Genomic DNA, 26,109 nt, shown 5'->3' on the forward strand with positions numbered 1-26,109 from the left:
AATTCCTGCACATGAGCACTTCATACCAAAGAGACTTGCACTGACCCCTGAAATTTTAAAAGTGCTAAAAATACGTTTTAAAAGTATTTGCATTAAATCTAATTGCAGAATATAGGTGCTAGGAAGTGGGAGTGGTATGCTATGTACTCAAATTTGCTCAAGCCATATGCAAATTAGTCTGTTTTTGGGAGGTTCTCATTTGCATATTTATGGGTAAAAATTGTTGGAAATGTTTACAGCCTTAATGTTAGGGCATGGCTCTGATCAAAAATGTGAAGTTTGATCCAAAAATGAAGGGTTTAGCTAGTGTTTTTTTGACTAAAAATTCCCATTAGAATGTCTGTATGTTAATCTGCATTCAAATATAGCTCTCTGATTGGATGAGCAGCTCCTGTTAGAAAATCTGCCTGGGAACAGAGAGGAGAGGAGAGAATCAATGGGTGGGTGGGTGTGGATGGCTGGAGGGGGGGGCAGGGGAGAGGAGAGAATCAATGGGTGGTGTTGAATAAAAGCATAAAAAATAGAAGTGGAAAGCTTCAAAGAACATGCAGAGCAAGCTGTTTCAACACTAAATCTCCTGAGGCATGAGAAAAGGGCATTAAAACATCAGCCAAAGGCACGGCTCCAGAAAGTCTGGCAAGAAGGGGGAGCACTAAGGGAAAACAGATGTAGCATGTTCTGCACATGAGTAATAGCGTTGTGGTATTCAGAGACTTGCACAGGAATGTTGTGTGAGAATTAGTCAGATGCCAAAGAAGAACGGTATAAAAACAAAGCAGAACAAAGAGGTAGTAAGCATTTTGATTTGCCTTAAGCATTCTGATTTCTCTCTCTGTATATAGCATTCTGATTTCTTTGCTGTTTATTGCTTGTTTGTGTAGATATGTTTTCAGTGCAGAAATGCTTCCTGAATCCCCAATTGATGGTATTCAGTTTGTAAACTAAAAATGTAAATAAACTTTTTATATTAAATAGGAAATTCGTCTGGCCTTTTCTACAAAAGTGGCGACCGCGGCAGGACTGAAGATTTATGCCGCACACGGAAAAGAGAAGGCGAGACGAATGACAAATTAAGTTTTTGTTGTTAATGAAAGTTTTTACAGGATTGTGAGAGCAAGCGTTGTTTAAGCCTGATTTCTGTGTACCACTAATTTGGGAGTGGGTATGGATGGCTGGAGGGGGGCAGGGGAGCGAAGAGAATCGCTGGGTGGGTGTGGATGGCTGGAGAGGGGCAGGGGAGAGGAGAGTTGCTGGACATGGATGGAGGAGAGGGAAGGGAGAGAGAAGAAATGCTGGACATGGATGGAGGGGAGGGAAGAGTGAGGAAGGAGATGAGATGAGGGAAAAGGAAGAGAGAAAAACTGCACATGGATGAAGAAAATAGGCAGAATCTGGATCCACTGGATAGTCAAGTCTGTGGAGGACCCAGCTATTACTTATGGATGTAGGACAAGAAATGAAGAAGAAAGGCAGAAAGTAAAGAAATAAATGGAAAGGAAGCCCTGTAAACGGAGTTAAGAGGACAGATAGCAGCAGAATCGGATACTGGGCCAGCATGATCAGAAAAACAAAGTCACCAGACAACAAAGGTAGAAAAGATCATTTTATTTTCATTATAGTGTTTGGAATATGTCCACTTTGAGAATCAGGTGCTCAACATTAAATGTTTATATTTATTTACTTATGTATGGCATTTTATCCCACATTAAACTTGAATTAGGATGTTTTGTGGCTTTACGTGAGAATTGTGATATTATGATCCTTGTTTCATATTGTTGACGGTCTGCATTTTCCGTATGGGTGGTATATTGGTGTATTAGGTTCTGCCCAGTGTAATATTTATGGTACAGTAAGGTTCTGAGTGTGTTTTTGCACAAAGTTGTGCATAGTGTTTTGCAGTTGAGCGATTGTGGTTAGTATATGCTTTGAGCAACCACTTTATTCTTTGACATATGATACACATCTAATATCTAAATTTAATAAAAGGTATTGTGACTTATTTTTATTTATTTATTTTTTTCTGTGTGTTATCAGACAATTATGTATTTAAGCTCCACCCCTAACCCCACCCCCTTTAGCCTCCCCAAACAGTTGGGCCACCGACCGCCTATGGTTAAATGGTCAGTATTCTCAATAGAGAAGGGTAGATAGTGGGGTTCCCCAGGGGTCTGTGCTGGGACCGCTGCTTTTTAACATATTTATAAATGATCTAGAGATGGGAGTAACTAGTGAGGTAATTAAATTTGCTGACGGCACAAAGTTGTTAAATCGCGAGAAGATTGTGAAAAATTAGAAGACAACTTTACGAGACTTGGAAACTGGGCGTCTAAATGGTAGATGACGTTTAATGTGTGCAATTGCAAAGTGATGCATGTGACGTCTTCTTTCCCACATGCATCACTTCACATTAAATGTCATCTACCATTTAGATGCCCAGTTTCCCACGTTAGTAGTCGCCAACCAAGAAAGGGATCTCGGCGTCATTTTTAATGATACATTGAAACCCTCTACTCAGTGTGCTGCAGTGGCTAAGAATCAAAAAGAATGTTAGATATTATTATCAAGGGAATGGAAAACAAAAGTGAGGATGTTATAATGCCTTTGAATCGGTCCATGTTGCGACTGCACCTCGAATATTGTGTTCAATTTTGGTCACAGCATCTCAAAAAAGATATAGAGGAATTAGAAAAAGTACAGAGGAGGGTGATGAAAATGATAAAGGTGATAGGACGACTTCCCTATGAGGAAAGGCTGAAGCATCTAGACTCTTCATCTTGGAGAAAAGACAGCTGAGGGGAGATATGATAGAGGTCCATAATATAATGAGTGGAGTAGAACAGGTAGATGTGAATCATTTGTTTACTCTTTCCAAAAATACTAGGACTAGGGGGCATTCAATGAAGCTACAAGTAGTAAATTTTATACAAATCGGAGAACATTTTTCTTCACTCAAGGTGTAATTAAACTCTGGAATTCGTTGCCAGAGAATGTGGTAAAGGCAGTTAGCGGTGTTTAAAAAAAGGTCTAGACGGCTTCCTAAAGGAAAAGTCCATAAACCATTATTAAATTGACGGGGAAAATCCACTGCTTATTTCTGGGATAAGCATCATAAAATGTATTGAACTTTTTCAGGATCTTGCCAGGTATTTGTGACCTGGATTGATTACTGTTGGAAACAGGATGCTGGGCTTGATGGACCTTTGGTCTGTCCCAATGTCGCAATACGTATGTACTTATGTAGCTAGCAGTGGCTTTCTATGAACAGGTTGCTGTACAGCGGTAATTTCCCAAGCACTTCCTTTAGTATTTTGCTTGCTTTTGAGGCTCAGAAACCTGCTTCTCTGCTGTTGAATGTTTCTTGCTTACTAGGGAATCAACCGGGCTGTTCAGACCTTTTCTGTTAATTGTAAACATGGCAACTGTGACAGGAATCACTCTAATGCTCTCCACTGTCATTTATTCTCCACTTCATCCTGCCTTTTTGTTTTGCATTTTGCTGCTCCCAAGAGAGACGTAGTAATGGTGTATTACTTTTTTGCAAGGTGTATCCTGCTTCTATATATCTCTTGTGAAGAGACGCTTCTTTTGTTTCTCCATGCATGAATATTTAATCAGTACATTTGAAGAAGTTATTCCTTCATAGAGGACATTTGTCTCCCATACCCGGTGAGGGTGAATTCTAGTATTCCTACATATCGTTTCATTGTATAGCACTCAGTCAATCCTGTTTCTGTTATTGAACTGTCCCAGGATGCAGCAGAAGGGAGGAGTGGACCAATTGTTTAAAAGAAATGAAGCACTATACAAAATGACAGCACATTGAAGGTGGGCTGAAAGGTGAGCTGTCCGAGAGCAGCCTCTATAAATAGCAGATGTATTTATTTGTACCCTACTATTATCCAAAAACAAGTTTCGGTTCAAAGTGGCTTACAATTTACATTTTGGTAGAATTACAATAGTATTTTGCAGTGTTGAGAGGGCATCTGTAGTTCATGTGGTTATTCATAGAGTGTTTGAAGAGATAGATGAAATGGAAAAGGTAGTGGTAGCTTTTGTGTTCATTTATAGAGTTTTGGTGATATTTATTCATATACTTTTTAAAAAGGCAGATTTGAAAGGAAGGCAATGATATCTTTGTGATTAGCTATAGAATTTTTTGAAGAGGTAGGTTTTCATTTCTTTTCTGAATTGGAGGAAATTTGTGATGCTTCTTTTGTTTTTTGGTATCGAGTTCCACCATTTGGAACCCAGGTAGCTAAATCCTGCTAGGCAGATAGTTTTGTAGATGGTGTTTTTGCAGTTGGGTAGATGTAGGAGTAGGTAGTTTCTGTTTTCTGGCTGACATTTGAGGATAGTTCAATCATTGGTCAGCATATATTCGGATGCCATTCCGAATAGTAGCCTGAAAATTAGGGTGCTCAGTTTGAAATATATTCTTGCCTTGACTGGTAGCCAATGTAGTGCTTCAGGCAGTGGGATTGAAAAGTGCAAAATGATGCACATAGGGAAAATTAATCCTAACTACACATATACAGTGCTACATTCTGAATCAAGAGTCACCATCCAGGAAAAGGATCTTGGAAGTATTGTGGGCAATAAAGTGAAATCCTTAGTTCCAGCAACAAAAAATAAAAAACAGCATGCCATTGTGGTCATCCCGTCTCTAGAAAGCTAAAGTGGAATTTGAAAAGGCATAAGGATAGCAAAAACAATAAATGGGATGGAATGGCTTCATTATTAAGAAAAGCTCAAGCAGCTTTGGTCCAACCTCTGGCCATCAAGTACAGTTCAGAACTAGGACATCATATTCTGATTCTCATATCATCTGAGCAATATCAACATTAATTTCTCCACTACCAGGCACATTGTGAAATACAAAATCTGAAAAAATCATAACATACATGTAGTAAATCCACCATAAATAGTTACACTAATTCCTGCAATACCAACAAGAACTCTGCCTATAATTAGGTAGCACTACAAAGTTATATTGGTCCCTAGAACCTTGGAAGTCAGTACACCAAACCTTTGACTCCAGCTCCTATTGATATTGTCACCAGGGAGAGCACTCCCGGTACGCTCAAGAAAACAAATGTCCACCAGCAACTTCAATCTTAAGGCTTTTATTCCATGCAGGTTTCTAGTAGACCTGATACACGGTTCCAACAGCAGCATTCACCTTCAATCTTAAACACATGTAAGCCACCTGAAAGTGTGTGGCAAATAGTCCCCTTTAAGCAGTAGGCTACCAGCACCTACCAGGATTCAATACAGGCTCACAGTCAGCTTCAGTCTGGGCTCTTTATCCAGTGCACAATAAACAGTAGTTCAATTCCCAAGACAAACAGTTCAATCAGTTCATCATCCCAGTTCAATCACAAAGCAGCGTTTACTTTCAGGAGGTTTCAATACTTTAGGGACTTCCTCACACCCAAGGGATTTCAGCCTGCTTCAGTACTTTAGGGACCTCTCTTGCCCAAGGATTTTCAGGCTGCAGCTGCTTCTCTCCTCCTGAACTGAACTCCTCTGGGACTCCTTCCCACCTGCCTAATCAATCCCTGGTTTCTGCTCTCACAACCAATCATTCTCCTTCCAGTAGCTTCCCCCATACCCCTACCAGCTGAGTTAAGCATTAGACTAATGATGAGCTCCTGCACACAGGGTTTCCTAACTCTCTTTCCCCCTAGTGGCAGCCAGTGTACACATCCTGCTAGCTTACACCCATGTCTTCCCCTATTTCAGCTAGGAGTCCAGTCGGGGTTCCTCATCTCACCCCCTGGCTCCTTGTCTGCAATGCCTTCTGGGACTTGTATTTCAAACTGACACTGCCTTAACCCAACTATCCTGGAGGTGACTTTATCACAGTATTAAGTATAACATATGTATAAAGTGGTAAATATAAATTTACATTATATCTGTTTTATTTGAAGCTGAAGTCAGTTGATAATTTTTATCAACTCTGACTCCACTGAAAATTGCTTCAAGTCCCTGCCTGGAACACCAACAAATCTATTACTGGTCAAATAGAACAAGTGGGACTGCCACAGAGTTCTAACAGCAACTGCATGCAAACAGAATACCTCAGTCACATGCAAATCCTCACCAAAATGAAAAAATAAATAAGAAATAGAAATATGATTTAAAAAAAAATGTACTGGGAACCCCGTCAACTCAGCATGTACTGGATCACTAGACAAGTAAAACAGAAATAAAATTCCTTTTGTACTAAACAAAATATAAAGACAGCCAGGATACAGGTTTCCCAAAGCCAATATTTTCCAGTTAATAAACTCAAAACCTTTTTCCACCTTTTGTTGTCTGGTCATTTTGTTTTTCAATAATGTTGATTCCAATTTCTCATTTCTGCTTTTCTGTCTCTTCAAAGGTCCTGGGAAGGACACTGGACGATCCTTCTACTTCATGTGTCCTCAAATCCAGTCCTTGAGGGCCACAAGCAAGCCTGGTTTTCAGGATTTCCACAATAAATATGTATACAATTTAATACAGGCTATACACTCTTCAATTATCAACAAATATTCAAAAGTGCCTCCCTATATTTTGATGACTCTTAATGTATTAAAATAACATACAAATGTTTATTCCAACTCATTTAGTTTACACATAAAGGGAAAGCGAATGGGACTTATATTCCGCCTTTCTGTGGTTTTTCCAACTATATTCAAAGCGGTTTACATATTATATACAGGTACTTATTTGTACCTGGGACAATGGAGGGTTAAGTGTCTTGCCCAGAGTTACAAGGAGCTGCAGTGGGGAATCGAACCCATAAACTTTATCAACATACATCACCCCCAATACAATTTTTTTAAATCTACTTACCTAATCTCAATACTTTGCTAGAGAGAGGAGCATTTTTATTTTTCTATTGTTTGAAGTCATTGGCGTATTGAACATATGTTTTTCCTGTTGCATGATCAAGAAAGTAGGAAGAACTGTGTGTTTTTTTGAAGTTTGTGAACATTCAATGGACTGTAGCAAAGTATTAAGTAGATTAAAAAAAAGTGTATAAAATTTGTATTGGGGAGGATATATGTTAATAGTTTTGTTTATGTGTAAACTATGAGTTGGAATAAACATTTGTACATTATTTTAATAGCATCATCAAAATATATGGAGGTACTTTTCAATAAATATGTATGAGATCTGTCAGCATGCAGTGGAAGTAGTGAATGCAAATAGATCTCATACACATTCACTGTGGAAATCCAGAAAACCAGGCTGGGTTGGTTGTGGTCCTCAAGGACTGGATTTGAGGACCCCTGCTCTACTCTGCTGTGTACTTGATCCCCAGCTCACTTCCTGTGTCCCTCTTTCCACCCCAGTACAACACCAATTGCTTACCTTTGCTTTTGAGACTGGGCAAAAAACAGATCCTCTGGATCTTCCGTATTCACATAATTCAGCATATAACACTTTAATCTGGAAGATCTGGCTTTTACCCAGTCAGTCACGTCCACAGATTCTCTGCTGCCTCGGCTAGGCCCTATTCTGCCCAGGAATGTTGGGATTTTTTTTTTCACATAAAAATTGAACTGGAGGTGTCCTCCTGATCCTATCTTGGCCTGCCTCTGAACAGTCCCAGGCAGATTAAAGTTGGAGCCAGAGAACTCCAGATTCAACTTTAACGTGAAGAAAAAAATCCTACCTTCCAAGGCAAGGAAGCAGCACTAAGGCAGCAGAGGATCTGGGCAGAGCCAAGCCAAGGCAGCAGAGAAGGATCCAAGGATGTGGCTGACTGGTTAAAAATTACAATTTGCTCCAGACTGTGTGAAATACAAAACTCTTATTGAACACATGCGCTTCAAACCTGCTCATGTGCATTTTAAATCTGTAAATACACACACAACTCTCTTCTGTCTTTCATACCCATTCACTTCCTGTAGCGTGTCGGCTTAGTGACTCTATAAACGTTTAAAGTTTTATACAACTTGCTGTTTGAATATTATTGCACTGCACATTAATTTCACATTTTACATTCCTCAAATAAATATCACAGTGTTACACAAAATTAAAGGCAAACATTCTTTGTAATTCTGCTGTCTTGATCTTCCAGTTCCCTTTCTTACAATGTCTATTTTGAGGGTTTGCAAAAAGTCTCCAGTGCTTTCCTCAATAAGTAAATGAGTCTGCTTTCAATACTCTTCAGGCACTACGTTGGAGGAATGAGTTACTCATGGTAAAATTTGCTGTGGTCCTTAACCAAAACGTCGGTTGGGTAAGGACCACAGCAAATTTTACCATGAGTAACTCATTCCTCCAACGTAGTGCCTGAAGAGTATTGAAAGCAGACTCATTTACTTATTGAGGAAAGCACTGGAGACTTTTTGCAAACCCTCAAATAGACATTGTAAGAAAAGGAAAACTGGAAGATCAAAGACAGCAGAATTACAAAGAATGTTTTGCCTTTAATTTTGTGTAACACTGTGATATTTATTTGAGGAATGTAAAATGTGAAATATAATGTGCAGTGCAATAATATTCAAAACAGCAAGTTGTATAAAACTTTAAACGTTTATAGAGTCACTAAGCAGACACGCTACAGGAGTGAATGGGTATGAAAGACAGAAGAGGAGTTGTGTGTGTATTACAGATTTTAAAATGCACATGAGCAGGTTTTGAAGCGCATGTGTTCAATAAAGAGTTTTGTATTTCAACAGTCTGGAGCAAATTGTAATTTATAACACGAAGGCTCCGGTAGTAATATTTGAGTCCCTGATTGTACAATATGACTGGTTAAAAGCCAGATCCTCTGCATTAGGTGGTATACACGGATCTGGCTTTTACCTATTTACTTAGTCTCCCTCCAAAGACTAAAGACTTAGTATCCTCCCCAGATCATTTTGCTTTTCCAACTCAGGCTTAGTACCCCTTCCATTCAGATGTTGCCCTCACAGCCAGGAGCTTATCCCCCTCTGCAGGCTCCAGATCACTCCAGCCAGCCCCACTCCCCAGCTCAAATTCCTTTTTCTTCCAAGATTCCCCACCCCTACCTCCACATACCCAGACTTAAAATACCCTCCAGGCTCCAGCTCACTTTTGTTTGCCCTTTGTCACATACCTGCAGACTCTTCCTGCCTCTGCAGGCTCAGGGCTCAATTCAGTGGGAAGCAACTGCAGTGTACTTTGGGCCTCGGCCACTCGCACATGGTTCTGCAGGACCCAGGCAGACAGGTAGTGCCTCCTCAGTTCCTCTCACTCGCTTCTCCTCTCCTCTCTGCTGATGCTGACATGGACCAAATCTGCAGGCTGCAGCATCAGGGCCCTTCCACTCTGAAACCAGCACACTGGAAGTAAGCGTCCCTGACTTGTCGGTGCTAATCGCTCACTTCTCATGTCTGTATCCTCTCCTTCTCTTCTTTTGCCACATTGCCACACAAGAAGTGCTGGGCTTGCATAAGGCGAGGGAGATATCATGTGGCTACGACATCAGTCACGTCACATTGGGTCACTGTGCAAGAAGTCCTTGGCTTGCATGAGGTGAGGGAGAGAGATATTGACGTGGCCATGTCACATGATGATATCTGATTGGCGCACCGGGGCCCCTGAACTCTTCGAGCCCGAGGTACGGACCTACTTTGCCTATCCTTTAATCTAGGGTTACCATAGTTGCCCTAAGGAAAACTAGAATACATGCCCCTCCCCTGTCACACCCCGCCCCTCTCCTCCTGTACCTTATTGTAGTTCCCTGGTGGTCTAGTGGCCTCTTCGAGGCAGGAAAGAGCTCCCTCTTTCCTGCCTGGTTCAGCTGTAGACCTGTCTTGCTCCCGGCGCTGATTCAAAATGGCTGCTGAGAGTTCAAGCAGTGACTTTTCAAGACTTCTGCAGAAGTCTCGTGAGGCTGCTGCTTGAAGAGGGGGTTCGTTCCTGCTCTGAAGAGGTCACTAGACCACTAGGGCACTACATTAAGGTAAAGGAGGGGAGGACAGGCGACCCTGAGGCCCGTCTGTCCATCCTCTCGCCAGCCTGCCTGTTCATCTGCACATCTGGACAAATGGCAGGCTGGCAAAACCCGCCCAGATGCCGACTATGTCCTTAAAAAGAGGACATGTCCAGGTAAAACCCTACTTATAATCTGGCCCTGATAAAGGGATGGAACTCCTCCTGTATGAGGAAAAGGCTAAAGAGGTTAGAGGGCTCTTCAGCTTGGAAAAGAGACAGCTTTGGGGGGGGGGGGGGGGGTGGGGAAGATATATTGAAGGTCTATAAAAACCTTGAGTGGTGTAGAACAGATAAGTGAATCGATTTTTCACTCTTTCAAAAAGACAAAGACCAGGGGACACTCAATGAAATTACATGGAAATACTAAAACAAATAGGAGGAAATATTTAAGCTCTGGAACTCGCTGCCAGAAAATGTGGTAACAGCGGTTAGCGTATCTGGGTTTAAAAAAGGGTTGGACAAGTTCCTGGAAGAAAGGTCCATACTCTGTTATTGGGATGGATATGGGTGAAGCCACTACTTGCCCCAGGATTGGTAGCATGGAATGTTTCTACTAATTGGGTTTCTTCCAGGCATTTGTGAGGTGGATTGTCCACTGTTGGAAACAGGATACTGGACTAGATGGACCATTGGTCTGACCCAGTATGGCTATTCTTATGTTCTTTTGACAGCAGGCCAAGTATTCTCGCATATCTTCCCATCTTTCCTTGGAGTTGTATTGTTTAGCTATTTTACCTGACTGAAGGACCTACGCTTCCGCATTGGTCAGGAAGACATCAGTGCATTCGACATTCATCTTGCTAGTCAGCGTCCGCACCGGGTTCTGTCAGATGATGTCACCCAGCTGTGAGAGAACTTGGCCTGCTGGCCTTGGAGAACATCTGCTACAGGTGAGTAACTTCTCTTTGTTTAAAAGCAAGTTATAAAATATGTTTTGTGATTCCAAGAATACAGTACGTGGTGAAATATTATTACAGAAAAACTATCCTAGTAAAGCAGTCATTTCATAAAAATGGTAGCTACTTAGCTTGTTTGTATGAGGCTGCTGTGTGATTTATGTCACTTATCATCCTGCTAGACCAGTTCAGGCCTTTGGGTTATATCCTCTTACTAGCAGAAGGAGGCAGAGATTTGAAGAGTCTGTTGATGACATCCAGTATAACAGTTGTTGCATCCTGTAATGCTCCAGGATTTCTCTGCCTCCAGCAGATGATAGAGATGGACTGGTGCGGCAATTTCTTTTTTGTTGATTTTTCTCAGCTTTTGAGCCATGCTCCCCAAGTCTTAGTCTATGGCCCTTGGCTCTGTTTTTGAAGTTTTGCCAGGGGACTCCTTCCCAGGATCTGAGCCACAACCAGACTACTGGATGAGTTGGGGAGGAAGGCTGCTAGTTTCTCCTCAGTTGCCTGGAGCCTTGACTCTAGGGGCCTTTGCTCTGCGTGCTGGGCTGCCTTGGTGCTCTAGTGCGATAGGGATAAGTCCATTTCTTCCATTTTCCCCACCCCTCCAAGCTCTGAAATAAAAAAAGGAATTGGGAACTGGTTTTCTTTCTTCCCTGACAGGGCTGACAGTTAAAAAATAAAAAAAAGAGAGAGACAGGTTTGGGAGTGAGCAAAATGGCAGGCTGATGCACAGCATTCTTGTCCATCCTTGCTCAGCTAGGAGGTGGCAGTCCTTTTGTTGTAGGAGATAGGACAGCTGATTCTGCATTTTGGGGCTGGGGGAGGGCTGTATATCTACAGCTATGCAGATGTGGCACTGATGGGTGCTTCTGTTACGCTGGCTAGCTAGCAGTGTGGGCCTTCAGGTCCCGGCACACAAGCATGGCAGATGGTTCTTTTTGAACTGTATGTGATGGAGATGGTGTCATTACATGGGAAAGTTGCAGGGAATCACACACAACCTGGTGGCAGAAAACTCATTTGACGAAGTCTCCGTTCCCTCTGTAGCTGAATTAATTTTTGCAGTAACGACAGACATTTTGTTCCTGGATCACGGTGTGCACACACGAGGTCTGAAGTGAGTAGATTTCCCTGGGTTTCTTTGGGTGGATGGGGTGGGGGAGGGGGGGGGGGAAGGAGGTAGGGTCATTTGGTGGGTCCCACCCTCAACTGGACTTGGTGTCACAAGTGGGCCCTGCGGAGTTTGTTGACCCTGTTAGGGATGCTGTTTTCAACTCTTCAAATTGATTGTTTTAGGCAAGCACTCAGAGCACCATTGAAGCAATGCTGTTACCTTAAAGAGGGAAACACATTCAGAGCTCAGTATAATAAAGCATAAGCTCTACACAGAGCTTTGCACTGGGTTCTGCACATTTTATTTCCTATGCAGAGCTTACTGAACAATGCAGGAATAAGTTTTACACTTAAAAATCTACACAGACATTAGCACACAGTTCATTTAAATTCTTTGTTAAAGAAGGCATTAGCCATTATCTCTAAATGAAGAGTTCAGATTGCCCAAAGACTTATGCATATTTTTTAATGCTAGGTATTTAACTCTTTTAACTCATTGTCAGGGATGGACTAAAGTGCTAGCAGTAGTGTAGGTTATGCCAACATGTGCCAGCATGATTTACCTGCAATTCTTCTCATTCATCTGCCTCTCATAGATAAGCTAGATGAGCAAGAAGTTAACCCCCAATGTGTTAAAAAAAAATAGTATAGCAACTGAATGGACCACACCCCCATTATCCCAAAACTTGTAGTGAGCTGAATGGATTGCCCCCCTTTGACCATTCCCAATATATTTAAAATAAGGGTCCACCAAACCTAGTGGGAGAAGAAGCTGGGGGCCTGAATATTAGGTGCTGCTATAGCCAGCACTTAATATTCATTTATTCTCTGCATCTCAGCAGATTTGTTCCTTGCCTCATTGAGAAGGGGCCATTTCATTGTATTTATAGTTATACTTGTACATTTTACTATTGTTATGTTGTTAACAGAATTGTAAGTTTGATGTTAAACTGTACCTACTGTATACTGCCTTGGGTGAATCTTCATAAAGGTGGTTAATAAATCCCAATAAATACAAATAAATAAAATTCTCAAGGAGAATAAATAAAAATTTATACACGAACAACCAGTGCAGAAAACTGTTTGTATTACAACTGTTTTCTGCAAACACTCTTAGCACCATAAATAATTTGCATTTCGTTAAATTTCAATTTTATTTGATATACCCCACCTGTTAGAGACCTATCTAGGCGGTTGACAGGATTAAAATACAATTAAACAAGACACAATTGTTCATGAAAATAAAAGAAAATAGTTACTAATAGGACAGATAGAAAATATAGATATTTTATCAGTTCTGTACCCCCCCCCCCCCCCACCACACACACACACACATACCTCATTGCCAAAGAGAAACATTTTTAAACCTGTCTTGAATTTCTAAGACATTTCCAGTCTCAAATATCCAGGGAGACTGTTTCATTGTGAAAGACCAGTGACATTAAAGATATTGGGGCCGATATTCAGACTGCGAGAGGCAGCCCAGCTAACCCCCGCAGTCAGCGGTGAGACTGGATATTAAATGCCAGGTCATTTACGGTGACTGAAATTTTATGTCTGGTTTATTTTTGGCCAGTTTAAACTTAACTGGTTAAGCCAATATTCAGCACTGGCCAGTTAAATTTATAGCAGCCAACGATAGGCCTGCTATCTGGGTGGCCCAATTTGGTCATCAAACTTAGCCGGCGATGCACTGAATATTTGTGGATAGCCGGCTAAGTGCTATTTAACCAGCCGTTCCTGCCTGCTTAAATAGTGCTGAATATCGAGAGGAAAGAGTGACCTATAGTGTTTAATACAATAGATCTAAATGAAAGAGCAAACCAAAAGTTTCTGCTGTGAGGATCGAAGAACTTTGGTCAGAAAACATGGGATTGAATATCTAAGTAGAAAATAGTAGAAGGATTTTATGCACTAAAGCAAGTAAGGAAATGCTATATACAATTGGTAACCAGTGCTCTGATTTCTAAAGAGGAGTGACAAGAGTTTAACTGCTATAATTTGAATGAGTTGTAATTGCCTAAATTTACTTTATGCAGGTTCCTTGAAATAGGGCATTACATCAGTTTACTGCATTGGGGAAAAGTACTCTTAAAAAAAAATTATTCCTTAAGTAACTGCTTATTTTCTGTGCACATCCTTAATGCACAGCTTATTACATTTGCCTGTATCTAATTATGTTTTATCTTCTCTGTTCTTGTAGGGAACTGCTTAGATCCAAATGAACAAATAGAAAGATTAAACCTCTCTGGCAACAGGATATGCTCCTTCAAGGTATGTGTGAATTCTTTCCTTCCTTCTTTCCTTCTTTCTCCATTGTGCTAAGGATGAAATTATATTTGTGAAGTGGGGAAATTTAGTGATGTATCTACTAAACTGCATATGTTTAATGTGAATTTAAAATCATGTTAACAGTGTGACACTGCATAACAATTCAGCATGTTTGTTGCATTAGGAGTGCTGACATGTCAAACACCTAATGCAGAAATTCCTATTTCAGGCACATAACAGGTAGGGAATGGGTGAGGAGTTTGCAGTGTAAGTACCCCTATCTGTGTAGTTTCAGCAGTACTAGCTGGATAGTGCCATTGAAAGCTTTCTAATTGGTACATCTATATATGGCTAATGTTATTTTTTTTTTATTCAATTATTCAGATTATTACAAGAAACATCTTGTTTAGAAAGTATCTTCTAATACATATACATAAATCTTTCTCAGAAAAACATAATCAAGTAAAGTAAAATAATTCACTCTTCATAAGAAATTGACACTCAAGTCCATAAATCAGGAATCCAAAATGTAGGAAAAATACTGGGAATAAACAGAAAAAGAAAATATAACTGGATATCGCACTACATTAAGTGGGGTTGCCTAGTTTCTTTATCGCTTATCCAATTTTGCTGAGGCTATAAGTGCAGATACATGAGCAGGTTCCATAAATACATATTTTTCCCCCCAAGCCTTATTATGCATTTGCAAGGGTATCTTAAAAAAAAAAGGTACCCCCCCAAGTGCAAAACTTCAGGCTTTAGGAGTAAGAATTGTTTCCTCCGCCGTCTAGTCTCCTTAGAGACATCCGGAAACAGGAGAATTTTAAACCCTAAAAAAGGCTTTTCTTTATTACGGAAAAACATGCGGAATATCCAATTCTTATCCGGCAATAATGCCACAGTCGCCACCAAAGTGGCAGCTGAGGCAAGTTCAGAGTCAGTAGTTTCAAGCAAAAGAGAGATGTCTATCGGTTTTTCAGGTATCCGATTTAGGTCTTTCCCAGGAATATAATAAACCAAGGTAAAGGGTGGAAAATTCTGTTCAGGAATGTCCAAGATCTCACGCATATAGCGTTTTAGCATTTCCTGAGGGGTTACATTTTGTACTCTGGGAAAGTTGACAAATCTTAAATTATGACTTTTAGTATAGTTATCAAACACTTCAGTCTTCATCCTAAGACTGGTCAAAACTTTTATCATCGTAGATTGCATTACTTCAAAGTTCGAAATTTTTTGATCAACTTTTTCCTCTAATTTTCCAAGTTTGCCTTCCAGGGCTTTAAACTCCTCTTCTTTTTTTTGAAAATCAGTCTCCAAAGATTTTAGTCTTGGTAACGTCTCATTATTTTGCTTAAGAAAAATTTGTCCCAAATTAGACACTAAATCCCATAAAGTATCTAATGTCACTTATTTTGGTTTTTCTACTAACACTTTGGGAATTTCAAACCTTATGGAAGTCTGCTCAAGAATCCGACTCTGTTCCTCCGCTCCTCTCCCCTCACTCTGCGGCGTCGCATTGGGCAGACTGCCCTCCGTTCTCTTCTCCAATGTTAGCTGTGCTTCCGATCGACGCTCTACAGGGCCCCCTGTACCTTCCGGAGTGGACCCTGTCGATCCGAGGAGGAAAGAACTCGCGCCAATCGGCTGGGGAGGTGGTGAACGCGTAGCAGGGCTTAGCGTGACATCAAGGCCAAGGGAAGCCGAAGTCTCCAGTTCAACGGCGTTCCCAGCTGGCAGCATCCCGCTTACAGAGGCAAAACCCGGCGGTCTAAAGAATCGGTCGATAGGACCAGGCAATGGAGGGGGTAGCGGGGAAGCTCTAGCCGCTACTCTCCCTCGACGTTTTGGCATTGTTTCTCAAAGGTAAGATCCCGACCCGCAGCGTCTTAGTGGAGTGCGGCCATCTTGGATCCTTTACTGTGTCTATATATGGCTAATGTTATGATGGAGTAAGGGCAGAACAGTTAACTAGATGGATATCAGCAATATTCAGCTAATATTCATATAGCTAAGTAGATTAAATTAGGCCAGAAAAAAAGCAGTCTTAAATTTTTAAACTGCATAGCTGTATGTATAGCAGCTAAATATCACCACAATATATATTGCTGGTGGCAGTGACCACCTTATAAGTATATTCAGTGCTGCTGCATATCCATATGGTGGTGCTGAAAATGTGTATTTTTAAAAAAATGTGGCAGCCAATGTTTAAACAAATGCTGTCACTGCTGCCCTTGAATATTGACCCCTTAATTTTCAGGATGCTATATGATTTTTATTTTTGAATATTGACCTCTGAGAATGAAGATGCTTATTTTGTTAATTTAAAATTTACATAATTGTTATCTAAATTATGTTGCTATTTAATATGAATTTTACATTTTTTTTATGTAAAGCAGGGCTGGATAAACTATAATAATTTGTGCTAGTTTTAACATGAAAACATTTCAGGTGAACCATTAAGCCTGATTTTTGCCTGGTTCATTTAGGGGTCCTTTTACCAAAGGGTGGGCGCACAGCAGTTACACAAGTACATAAGTATTGCCATACTGGGACAAACCGAAGACCCATCAATCCCAGCATCCTGTTTCCAACAGTGGCCAATCCAGGTCACAAGTACCTGGCAAGATCCCAAAACAGTACAATACATTTTATGCTACTTATGCTAGAAATAAGCAGTGGATTTTCCTCAAGTCCATTTTAATAATGGTCTATGGACTTTTCCTTTAAGAAGCCATCCAAATCTTTTTAAACCCCGCAAAGCTAACTGCTTTTAATACATTCTCTGGCAATGAATTCCAGAGTTTAATTACATGTTGAGTGAAGATTTGTTTTAAATTTACTACTTTGTAGCTTCATTGCATGCCCCCTAGTCCTAATATTTTGGAAAGAGTAAACAATCGATTCAGCGTCTACCTGTTCCACTCCATTCCACTCATTATTTTACAGACTTCTATCATATTTCCCCTTAGCCGTCTTTTTTCCAAACTGAAGAGCCCTAGCCACTTTAGCCTTTTCTCATATGCGGTGACCAGAATTGAACACAATATTCAAGGTGTGGTCGCACCATGGAGCGATGCAAAGGCATTTATTTTCCAGTCCTTTGCTAATAATACCTAATATTCTAGTTAGCTGCCGCCGCACACTTTGCAGAGGATTTCAATGTATCATCAACGATGACGCCTAGATCCCTTTCCTGGTCGGTGACTCCTAATGTGGAACCTTGCATTACGTAGCTATAATTTGGGTTCCTCTTTCCCACATGCATCACTTTGCACTTGCTCACATTAAACGTTATCTGCCATTTAGATGCCCAGTCTGCCAGTCTCGTAAGGTCCTCTTGTAATTTTACACAATCCTCTCGAGATGTAATAACTTTGTGTCGTCAGCAAATTTAATTGCCTCACTAGTTTCTCCCATCTCTAGATTGCTGGATCTGAAGGAGGCATATTTGCATATTCCAATTTGGCCTCCTCATCAGCGATTCTGAGCCAACATTTTCAGTTTCGGGCGCTGTTGTTTGGGCTGGCTACAGCATCTCACATATTTTCCAAGGTAGTGGTGGTGGCTGATTTCTGCGGAGAGAAGAAATCAAAGTCCATCCGTATCTGGACGATTGGCTTGCTCTGTCGCTGGTCTCCGATGTCTCAGGAATATCAGCAACACTTGCCTTGGATTCCGGAGGCCAGGAACAGCATGTCTTGGTGGCTCATCGAAGACAATCTGCAGTGGGAGATGCCCCTCGCTACCCAGCAATGGCTTCTGGTGAGCACTGATGCCAGTCTCTCGGGGTGGGGGGGGGGGGTCATTGCCTACACCACTATGCTCAGGGACTGTGGATAGTGGTGTAGTCGAGTTGGTCCATCAATCATTTGGAATTGAGGGCCATTCAGCAGGACTTTCTGGCGTTCCACAAGATCCTGAAGGGGCACGCTGTGCGAGTACTGTCAGACAATACAACAGTGATGGCCTACATCAACCTCCAAGGTGGCACTCAGAGCAGAGAGTTGGCCGTGGAAGCGGCAGCCATTCTGTTATGGGCGGAATGGCATCTCCTACTCTTGTCAGTGGCACACATTGCCGGAGTAAACAATATACAGGCCAACTTTCTCAGTCGCCATTCCCTCGATCCGGCAGAATGGGAACTGGTGACGGAAGCATTCCAGAAGATTTGTTGCAGTTGGGGCACCCCAGGGATTGACCTCATGGTCAAACAGTTCTTCAGCAGAAGGAGAGAGCCCGGTTCCACAGGGTTGGATGCCCTGGCACAGCCATGGCCATTGTCCCCTCTTCTCTCTGTGTTTCCATCATGGCCCTTGATCATGCGGGTTCTTCACCAAATTCAACGTCACCTGAGACTAATGTTCTGGTAGCCCCTTATTGGCCGCGTTGACCGTGGTATGTGGATTTGATGCAGCTGCTGATGGAGACTCCATTCCATCTTCCATCTTCCTCTACTGCCGAACCTACTGCATCAATGACCAGTGGTTATGGAAGATCTTTGCCACTTTGGTCTTATGGCTTGGCTCTTGAAAGGGCAAGATTGAGAAAGAAGGGATATTCTGACAAGGTTATTGTGACTTTACTGCGGGCTCGCAAGCAGTCTACTACTGCACCCTATGCCCGAGTTTGGCGGACCTTTGAGGCTTGGAGCGCGGTCTATGCTTGGTCGGTGTTTCGGGCATCGGTTTCCCAAATGTTGGCCTTTTTGCAGGAAGGCTTGAAGAAAGGTCTCGCCTACAATTCCTTTGGGTTCAGGTGGCAGCATTGGCTTGTTTTTGGGCCATGTGGCTGGTTCGTCGTTGGCAGCTCATCCAGATATGGTACGTTTTTTGTGGGGGGCCTTGCAACTTCGTCCTTCATTGCGTAGTCCATGCCCTACTTGGAGTTTGGGTCTGGTGCTGCGGGCGATGCAGATGGCGCCATTCGAGCCTTTTCGGCTGGCCTCGGAGAAAGATCTTATGCTCAAAATGGTGTTTTTGGTGGCCATGGTGTCTGCGTGTAGAGTGTTGGAACTTCAAGCCCTCTCTTGTCGGGATCAATTTTTGCAGTTCGCAGAGTCCAGGGTCACGATCCGAACGGTACCTTCGTTTCTGCCTAAGGTGGTTTTGGCGTTTCATCTCAACCAGTCTCTTTTTCTCCCTTCCTTTTGAAAGGAGAACTGCCCAGATTCCTTTCGACAACTGCGCCTTTTGGATGTCTAGCAAGTTTTGTTGCAATATTTGCAGATGTCGAACGAGTTTCGGTATTCTGATCACCTCTTTGTTCTGTGTACAGGTTTTCTGGCGACTAAGGCCACCATTGCTCGCTGGCTTAGGGAATCGATTGTTTCTGCTTATATTCTGATGGGGAAATCTCCACCGGAGGCCTTAAAGGCGCATTCCACGCGGGCGCAGGCTTCCTCCTGGGTGGAGACTAGCATGTTTTCGGTTCTAGAAATCTGCTGGGCTGCTACTTGGGCTTCTCACCTCTCGTTTGTGAGGCATAACAGACTTGATGAGAAATCTAAGAAAGAGAAGAGTAACATGTTTCCTTCGTTTAAGGTTTTATTCACTGCAGTTCAGTGATAGGTTTTGTTGTGAGTAAAGTTTTGCTTCTGTTTGTCTTTCTCTTCTTTGGAATGTGTGATGCACTAAAGATGGAAGGACCCTGGGCACACTGGGTCACTGCCTTCTTTCAGTGTTCTCTATCTCTATCTGCTGGTAGATGGATACAACCCACCAGTTCCTGGATTCATCTGCTGCGACTAAAGGAAAGAAAATTATCAGGGAAGTCCTAATTTTTCCTTAGGCTCCCTGCAACCTCAATTCATGTCCTCTAGTTCTACCATCTTCCTGTCTCTGGAAAAGGTTTGTTTGTAGATCAATGCCTTTCAAATATTTGAATGTCTGTATCATATCACCCCTGTCCCTCCTTTCCTCCAGGGTATGCACGTTCAAGTCCTCAGTTCGCTAATGCTGCTTGGTCCAGAGGCAGGTGTATATTGCCTGCAACTTTTTCTTTTACTTTCTGCTACTCTTTATTCCTCTATCCTATTAAGATATGTTCCTTTCCTTCTAGAATTTGTATTTTTATAAACTGCTCAGTTATAAATTCAGGAAGAGCGGTATATCAAACCTAATAAATCTTAAACTGTAAACCAGAAACCATTCTCAGGGATATGAGTAGCCTAAGCAGGCTGTACCTACTATAGAGGTAGCCTGCACTGACTGATCCAGCTCCCCAAAGTGGATGCCTTGGTCACAGCTCCACCTCCCCAAAGTGGATGCCTTGGTCACAACAGTGATCAGAGAGACCACTATCTTAGAACAGCTCCCTAACCAGGCCTTTTTATCTGCCACAGTGGGGGTCAAGCTCTCTGTTTGTGGGTGCTATGTCACTCAGCCCGAACTGCTTTGAGTGCAGCAGCTGCCAGAATTGCTGGAGGTAGCCTATTTTGAATCGGGAGTTCTCTTCCTGGCTGGTTTTATATGACCACATCTGCATCTTCTTCTGGTGAGGATGGGGGTGGTCACTCACAGATAGCTGTGGTTGCAAACTGAACAGCAGACTCTGCCTCCAAGATGAGCTTAAGCAAGCTGCCTTTTCTGGGATGGCTTCTCTTTGGAGATGATTTGGAAAAGCTTGTCAAGGTCCTGGGCAAAGTTAGTCCCTAGTGATTGCTGGAGTACTGTTTTGAGTCTTCCTCGTGAGTGTCCAGAAGCAAGTCACACCTCAGATAGTCCTGCTGGGACCACTGCTGGGTCCAAGGGTCCCAAAGGGTTGCACTTCTATGGTGCAAGAAGACCCCAGCCCCTTCTCACACACTGAAGCTCCCAAGAGTACCTAGTGATGGTCAGTGGACTCCTCTGAGATAGTGGTAGGCTGTACACTCGGTCTTTTTTTACCATGGATGGAAACAGAGTTTGGAGAGCTGAAGCGGTGATGCTTGAACAAGCTCAGGCAAGCAGTAGTTATTCCCAATGATCCTTGGAGAAGGGAGAAATCACTGGAGGATAGAAGCGGTGAGCAGTCCAACAGGGGCAGAAGCGTCCTTGCTGGAGGGTGAATTGGAGAAAGGAGAGCCCCGCTGAGAAACGAGAGAGGTGAACTAATATGTTCGCCTAGAGCCAGGGCACGTAGTTCGGGAGTGCAGAAGCTAGAAAATCAGAACCAGTGTGGCAGGTGTGGGCTTGGCCGGGAATTCTGTTGGTGGCATGTTCAGTGCTGCATCACATGCCTTAACCCTGAGTGCACTGCAAGGTGCAGGGGCAGCCTGACCATTAGGCACCTGAGGTGGGGGCCTGAGGTGGCACTCTTTTCAGGAATGGCATCTCCCCCTTCCTTCCTCCACCTGGGTTTACCTTCTTTCTTCATGTTCCAAAAGTTGGCAGTGGCAGGTGTGATTCCCATATGCTGCCCTGCCACCAGCACCCACTTCTTCTTTGTACTGTGGCCTCCTTTCTGATGTAACTTCCTGTTTCTTCAGAGGCGGCCACAGTAGAAAAGAGACTGGTGCCGGCGGCAGGGCAGCATATGGGAATGGCTACCACTGCCGGTTTTTGGAACATGAAGAAAGAAGGTAAACTCAGGGAATGGGGTGGAGGAAGGAAGGGAGGAGATGCCAGAACTTGACCCGTGGGGGGGGGGGGGGGGGCGGGGGTGGCATCTCAGCCCTGTCTCGGGTTGGCAAGGTGCCTCACCTGCAGTACAGATGAATAAGATCTCGCAAAAAGTCTGTCACAGAATCAGTTCCGTCCATGTCCAAAGTTACTTCGACTGTTTGCAAAGAGGCCTAGGACAGAAGACTGATCTCCTGGGACTTGGTCTGCTTTCTGGCTGCACCAGGAGTTTTGAAGGTATAGCTTTTATAATTCTTGTTCAGTTCTGCTAAGGTTCCCAAAAGAGTTTCGTGAAAAAAACATAGAGAAGAATAATTCCATTTCTACTCTGGCATTAACATATTAAAGGATTTCAGCCTGTATCAGCCTTTATTCTAGTGATGTCACGAACAGTTCAGTTTTCTTTACCTCCATCTGCTGGTAGGGGTACATAACCTGTTTGTCTGGACTGGTCTAGCAGAACTCAAGGAAAGGAAATTAACAGGTATGAATAAACTTCCCCTTCTATTGGTAGGCTGGGATGGGATATTAGTATTTCTGATTAAAGATATATATGTTAGATGTACAACCAGATTTTATTATTGATGAAAATTATTGTATTGTATAATGTTAATGATTTTTGAGAAAATGCTTATTCTTAAAAGGTTCAGAGTAATGTTTTGATTCACTGCATCCATTATTTTAGGAACTGACGAATTTAGCTCGGATACCTCACTTAAAGGATTTAGGTCTCGGGGATCTTCAATATAGTCCTAATCCTGTCTGTCTTCTCTGTAATTATGCCATACATGTGCTGTTTCATATGCCTGAGTTGCAAAGACTTGATACATATGATGTGACTCATAGACAGATCAAGGATCTAGCAGAAGTAAGTACGATTTCATCCATAATTCTTTTTTGTAAATGTCTAGCTTCCTTCCATGCTTGAATAAGAACATACTTTAGCTTTGCTCCTGCTGTTTCTAATTCAGATCCAAAGCTGAGGCACCATAGACCTTCATTTTGACAGCTCGGATTTTTTTCAGCCTTAATTTATCCACCACTTCTTCATAAGCTTTTGTACTGGTGTGACAACCATTCAGCTGAAAATCAGTCTATAGATCCCTTTTGGAATCTGATTCATGCACACCCTCGAGTCATCTACAAGATGTTGCCATTTAAAAATGAAGATTGACTTTTGAGGATTTAAACTGTAGCAGATAGCAAAGCTTATTGACTGTAACAGTTATTCTCCAAGGACAGAAGGATATCTGTGTTTACATGAATAGAAAACTGGAGGCATATAAAGACCGTATGGCCTGTCCAGTCTGCCCATCCATGCCATCTCCTTTAGAGACTGGACAATATCTGGGTCATAACAGTGGCTCTAAAGGTTCCAGAGTTTTCTTAGAAGCTCTGTTAAGCATGTGCCACCCCCCTTCAGTTCAATATGTAGCTGTATCTTGCAGAATAACAACTCCTTGGGATGGCGGGAAGATTTTATAAGGACTGATATCCTGCCATCTTTGGACAAAATGTATTGAGGGGCAGAATGATTCAGTCATACAAGTATGTGATATCATTTGATGATACTGACAAAGATAGCTATCTCAGACATCAGAAAAATACAGGATAGCAGCTATTGTTGTACAGCTCTTTTCAATCTTCTTTCATCAAAAGTTTGCACATATATGGTTTTCCTGTTCCTGCAATGATTGTGAACTAAGCTATTTAGAAGGGTTTTTTTTTCTTGTTTTCATTATTTGTGTCAAAATCTCCTTGGTACCCCATTCCCTTTTTTCACAAATTGAATTTGATTTAGCTAACAAGTTCTTTGCCATAGTGGACATAGCAAATGAATTTAAAAAATAAGCTTGCAGTCAGTGAAAAGAGAACTGTCTAGTTCCCACACTTGAGAGGAGAACTGTTTAGCAGGCTTGACACATGAGAATGCCTAGCTATAAGTAGTCCTTAAAACAAAAAAAAAAAAACAATTCTATTGAGCAAAATATGTTTTATGGAGGCAATCTGGAAAAAATTTAAAAAATGGGTCCCTATGGGGAGTACAGTTGGATTCTAAGCCTCAAAGGAGTGGATTTGAGCTGGTGTGATCACTGGCTTAAGTTAAACATTGGTGCCAGCAGCATTTAGCTTAATATGGATATTCAGCACCATTTTATATATATTCATGGGCATTGAATATCTTGGTAGTGAGGTCACCAGGCTGGAATTTTCTGTTTAATTTAGGCCTGTTGTTCAGACCTGGTAGAGATAAAAATCCAAAATTACATTAGGCAAGAATTTCAGATGTGTGTGCAGAATTATCTCATTATGAAAAAACTTTCTGGAGGGGTGGATAAGTCATAATGACATTGAATTCACTGAATATGTGCTGATGTCACAGCCACGAAAAATGTGATCCTCCAGGTTAGGTACTTTAAATCACAAGTCTAATAACCTAAAAGAAGTTTCCATAGCGTCCCACAGATTAATCCAGAGACTTGTGGGTTATGTCCCTCTGCCAGCAGGCGGAGATAGAGAGAACTTCAGAGGTTTAGTATATGTGACCCTGTGCAGCTGCCATCATAGCAGTATTCTCTCTATCTAGCAAGTGGATGGTCGTAACTGTGCAGCTCTGCATTGATTTGGCTCCTGTCTCGTTCCCCCAGTCAGAGCCTATTTTGAGGTTGAGGTTTCCTGTGTAGGATTCTGAGGTACACCTGGTGATTCCAGGTCCCTCTCTCTCCTACCCCTGTCGACCCCTCTGTGTGTTTGTGCTTCTGACTGTACCTAGCTTCAGTTTCTCTCCTGCCTTCTTCAGCCTTTGAAGAAAGCAGCAGCTGGTGAACATTTTAAATATTAATATTTTCAGGCGGACAGGTGAGGGAGCGCTGGGCTGTACCTGGAAACAGCGATCGGGGGGGGGGGGGGGGGTCATCTCTTGGAGGGTTCAGTATGACAACACCCTTTGAATCAGTGAAACACTGCTCCCAGTGTGGGAACCATAGAGTAGTGTCTGGGGCATGTGACGTGTGTGTGCGCCTAGGCATGTAGGGGCCATAGCTAGCAGCATTAGCGGGGTCTTCAGCACTGACCGATACTACAGAGGCACCAGAAACCGTTTTGGTGGGAAACCCAGACCTCCTCTCGGGATGCGCGCCTGTGGGCGCTATTTTTTCTTCCTTACCATGTGCCAGCTCATCCGCAGCTGCAGGGCAGACAAGCAAACAGCATGCGGTCCCAGTGCTGAGAGAGTCGGAGAAAGCAGCAGGAGCTCCAGAATCAGAGACTGCACCATTTTCCCCTGAATTTGTGCTATTGATGCACAAAGCCTTCTTGCTTAAACGAGCAGAGGACCCTCAACTCTCACCTTTAGGGCCATCCTCTCAGGAGCCCCTAAGCAGTTCTCAGGCTCTGCGGCCTAAGCACCCACGTGTTAAAGCTCTCCAGGATTTATCTGAGGGCTGTGAACCTTTGGACGTGGAGGAAGACCTCCTTTCAGGGCTTATGGAAGAGGGGGATTTGCACCGGATGAGGGGGATGACCCCATGGCGGCATGGTTTTTCCGCAAGGAGGAGCTCCTAGCCCTTATTGTCAGGGCGCTCAAAGTCTTAAATATATCTTCCCCAGAGTCGGGGTCTGCCGCACTGGCGGCCACTTCTATTATGTCGAGGACCAAGAGGCCCACAAAAACCTTTCATATTTATGAGGCCATGAAAGTCCTCATCTCAGCGCAATGGGATTTTCTGGATGCCAGTCTCAAAGTAGCCCGGACTATGGCGAGACTTTACCTGCTTCCAGCCAGGGACTTAGAGGCCTTGAGGCTGCCCGAAGTGGACTCTTTGGTTACAGCAGCCACTGAAAAGACCATCTGAAAGATAATGAGAATGGCTATGTGGAGAGTGATGAAGATAAAGCGAACAAGCTAAACAGTTATTTCTCTTCTGTGTTCATGGATGAAAATCCTGGAGAAGGACCTCAGTCGGCTGCCGAGGGAACGTCTGGGAATGGAGTGGATACTGCACCGTTTACAGAAGAAAGAGTTTATAAACAGCTTGAGAATCTGAAGGTGGACAAAGCTATGGGGCCGGATGGGATACATCCCAGGATACTGAGGGAGCTCAGGAAGGTCCTGGTGGGACCTCTTAAAGATTTATTTAATAGATCTTTAGAGACGGGAGAGGTTCTGCGGGATTGGAGATAGGCGGATGTGGTCCCTCCTCACAAAAGTGGAGACAGGGAAGAAGTGGGAAACTACAGACCGGTAAGTCTCACGTCGGCGGTAG

General features: G+C 42.7%; 1 protein-coding gene across 1 annotated transcript in view; it reads left to right on the forward strand.

Moving 5' to 3' along the window:
• LRRC9 (leucine rich repeat containing 9) overlaps positions 1–26,109 on the forward strand; it is a 469,353-nt gene that overhangs the window by 75,288 nt on the left and 367,956 nt on the right. Inside the window, exons 6-7 of the mRNA XM_030213856.1 lie at positions 14,179–14,249; positions 22,530–22,712. Coding sequence (XP_030069716.1) covers positions 14,179–14,249; positions 22,530–22,712 — 254 coding nt within the window. The remainder of the gene's footprint in view (positions 1–14,178; positions 14,250–22,529; positions 22,713–26,109) is intronic.

This window comes from Microcaecilia unicolor, chromosome 9 (assembly GCF_901765095.1).
Source record: "Microcaecilia unicolor chromosome 9, aMicUni1.1, whole genome shotgun sequence".
Lineage (NCBI taxonomy): Eukaryota > Metazoa > Chordata > Amphibia > Gymnophiona > Siphonopidae > Microcaecilia > Microcaecilia unicolor.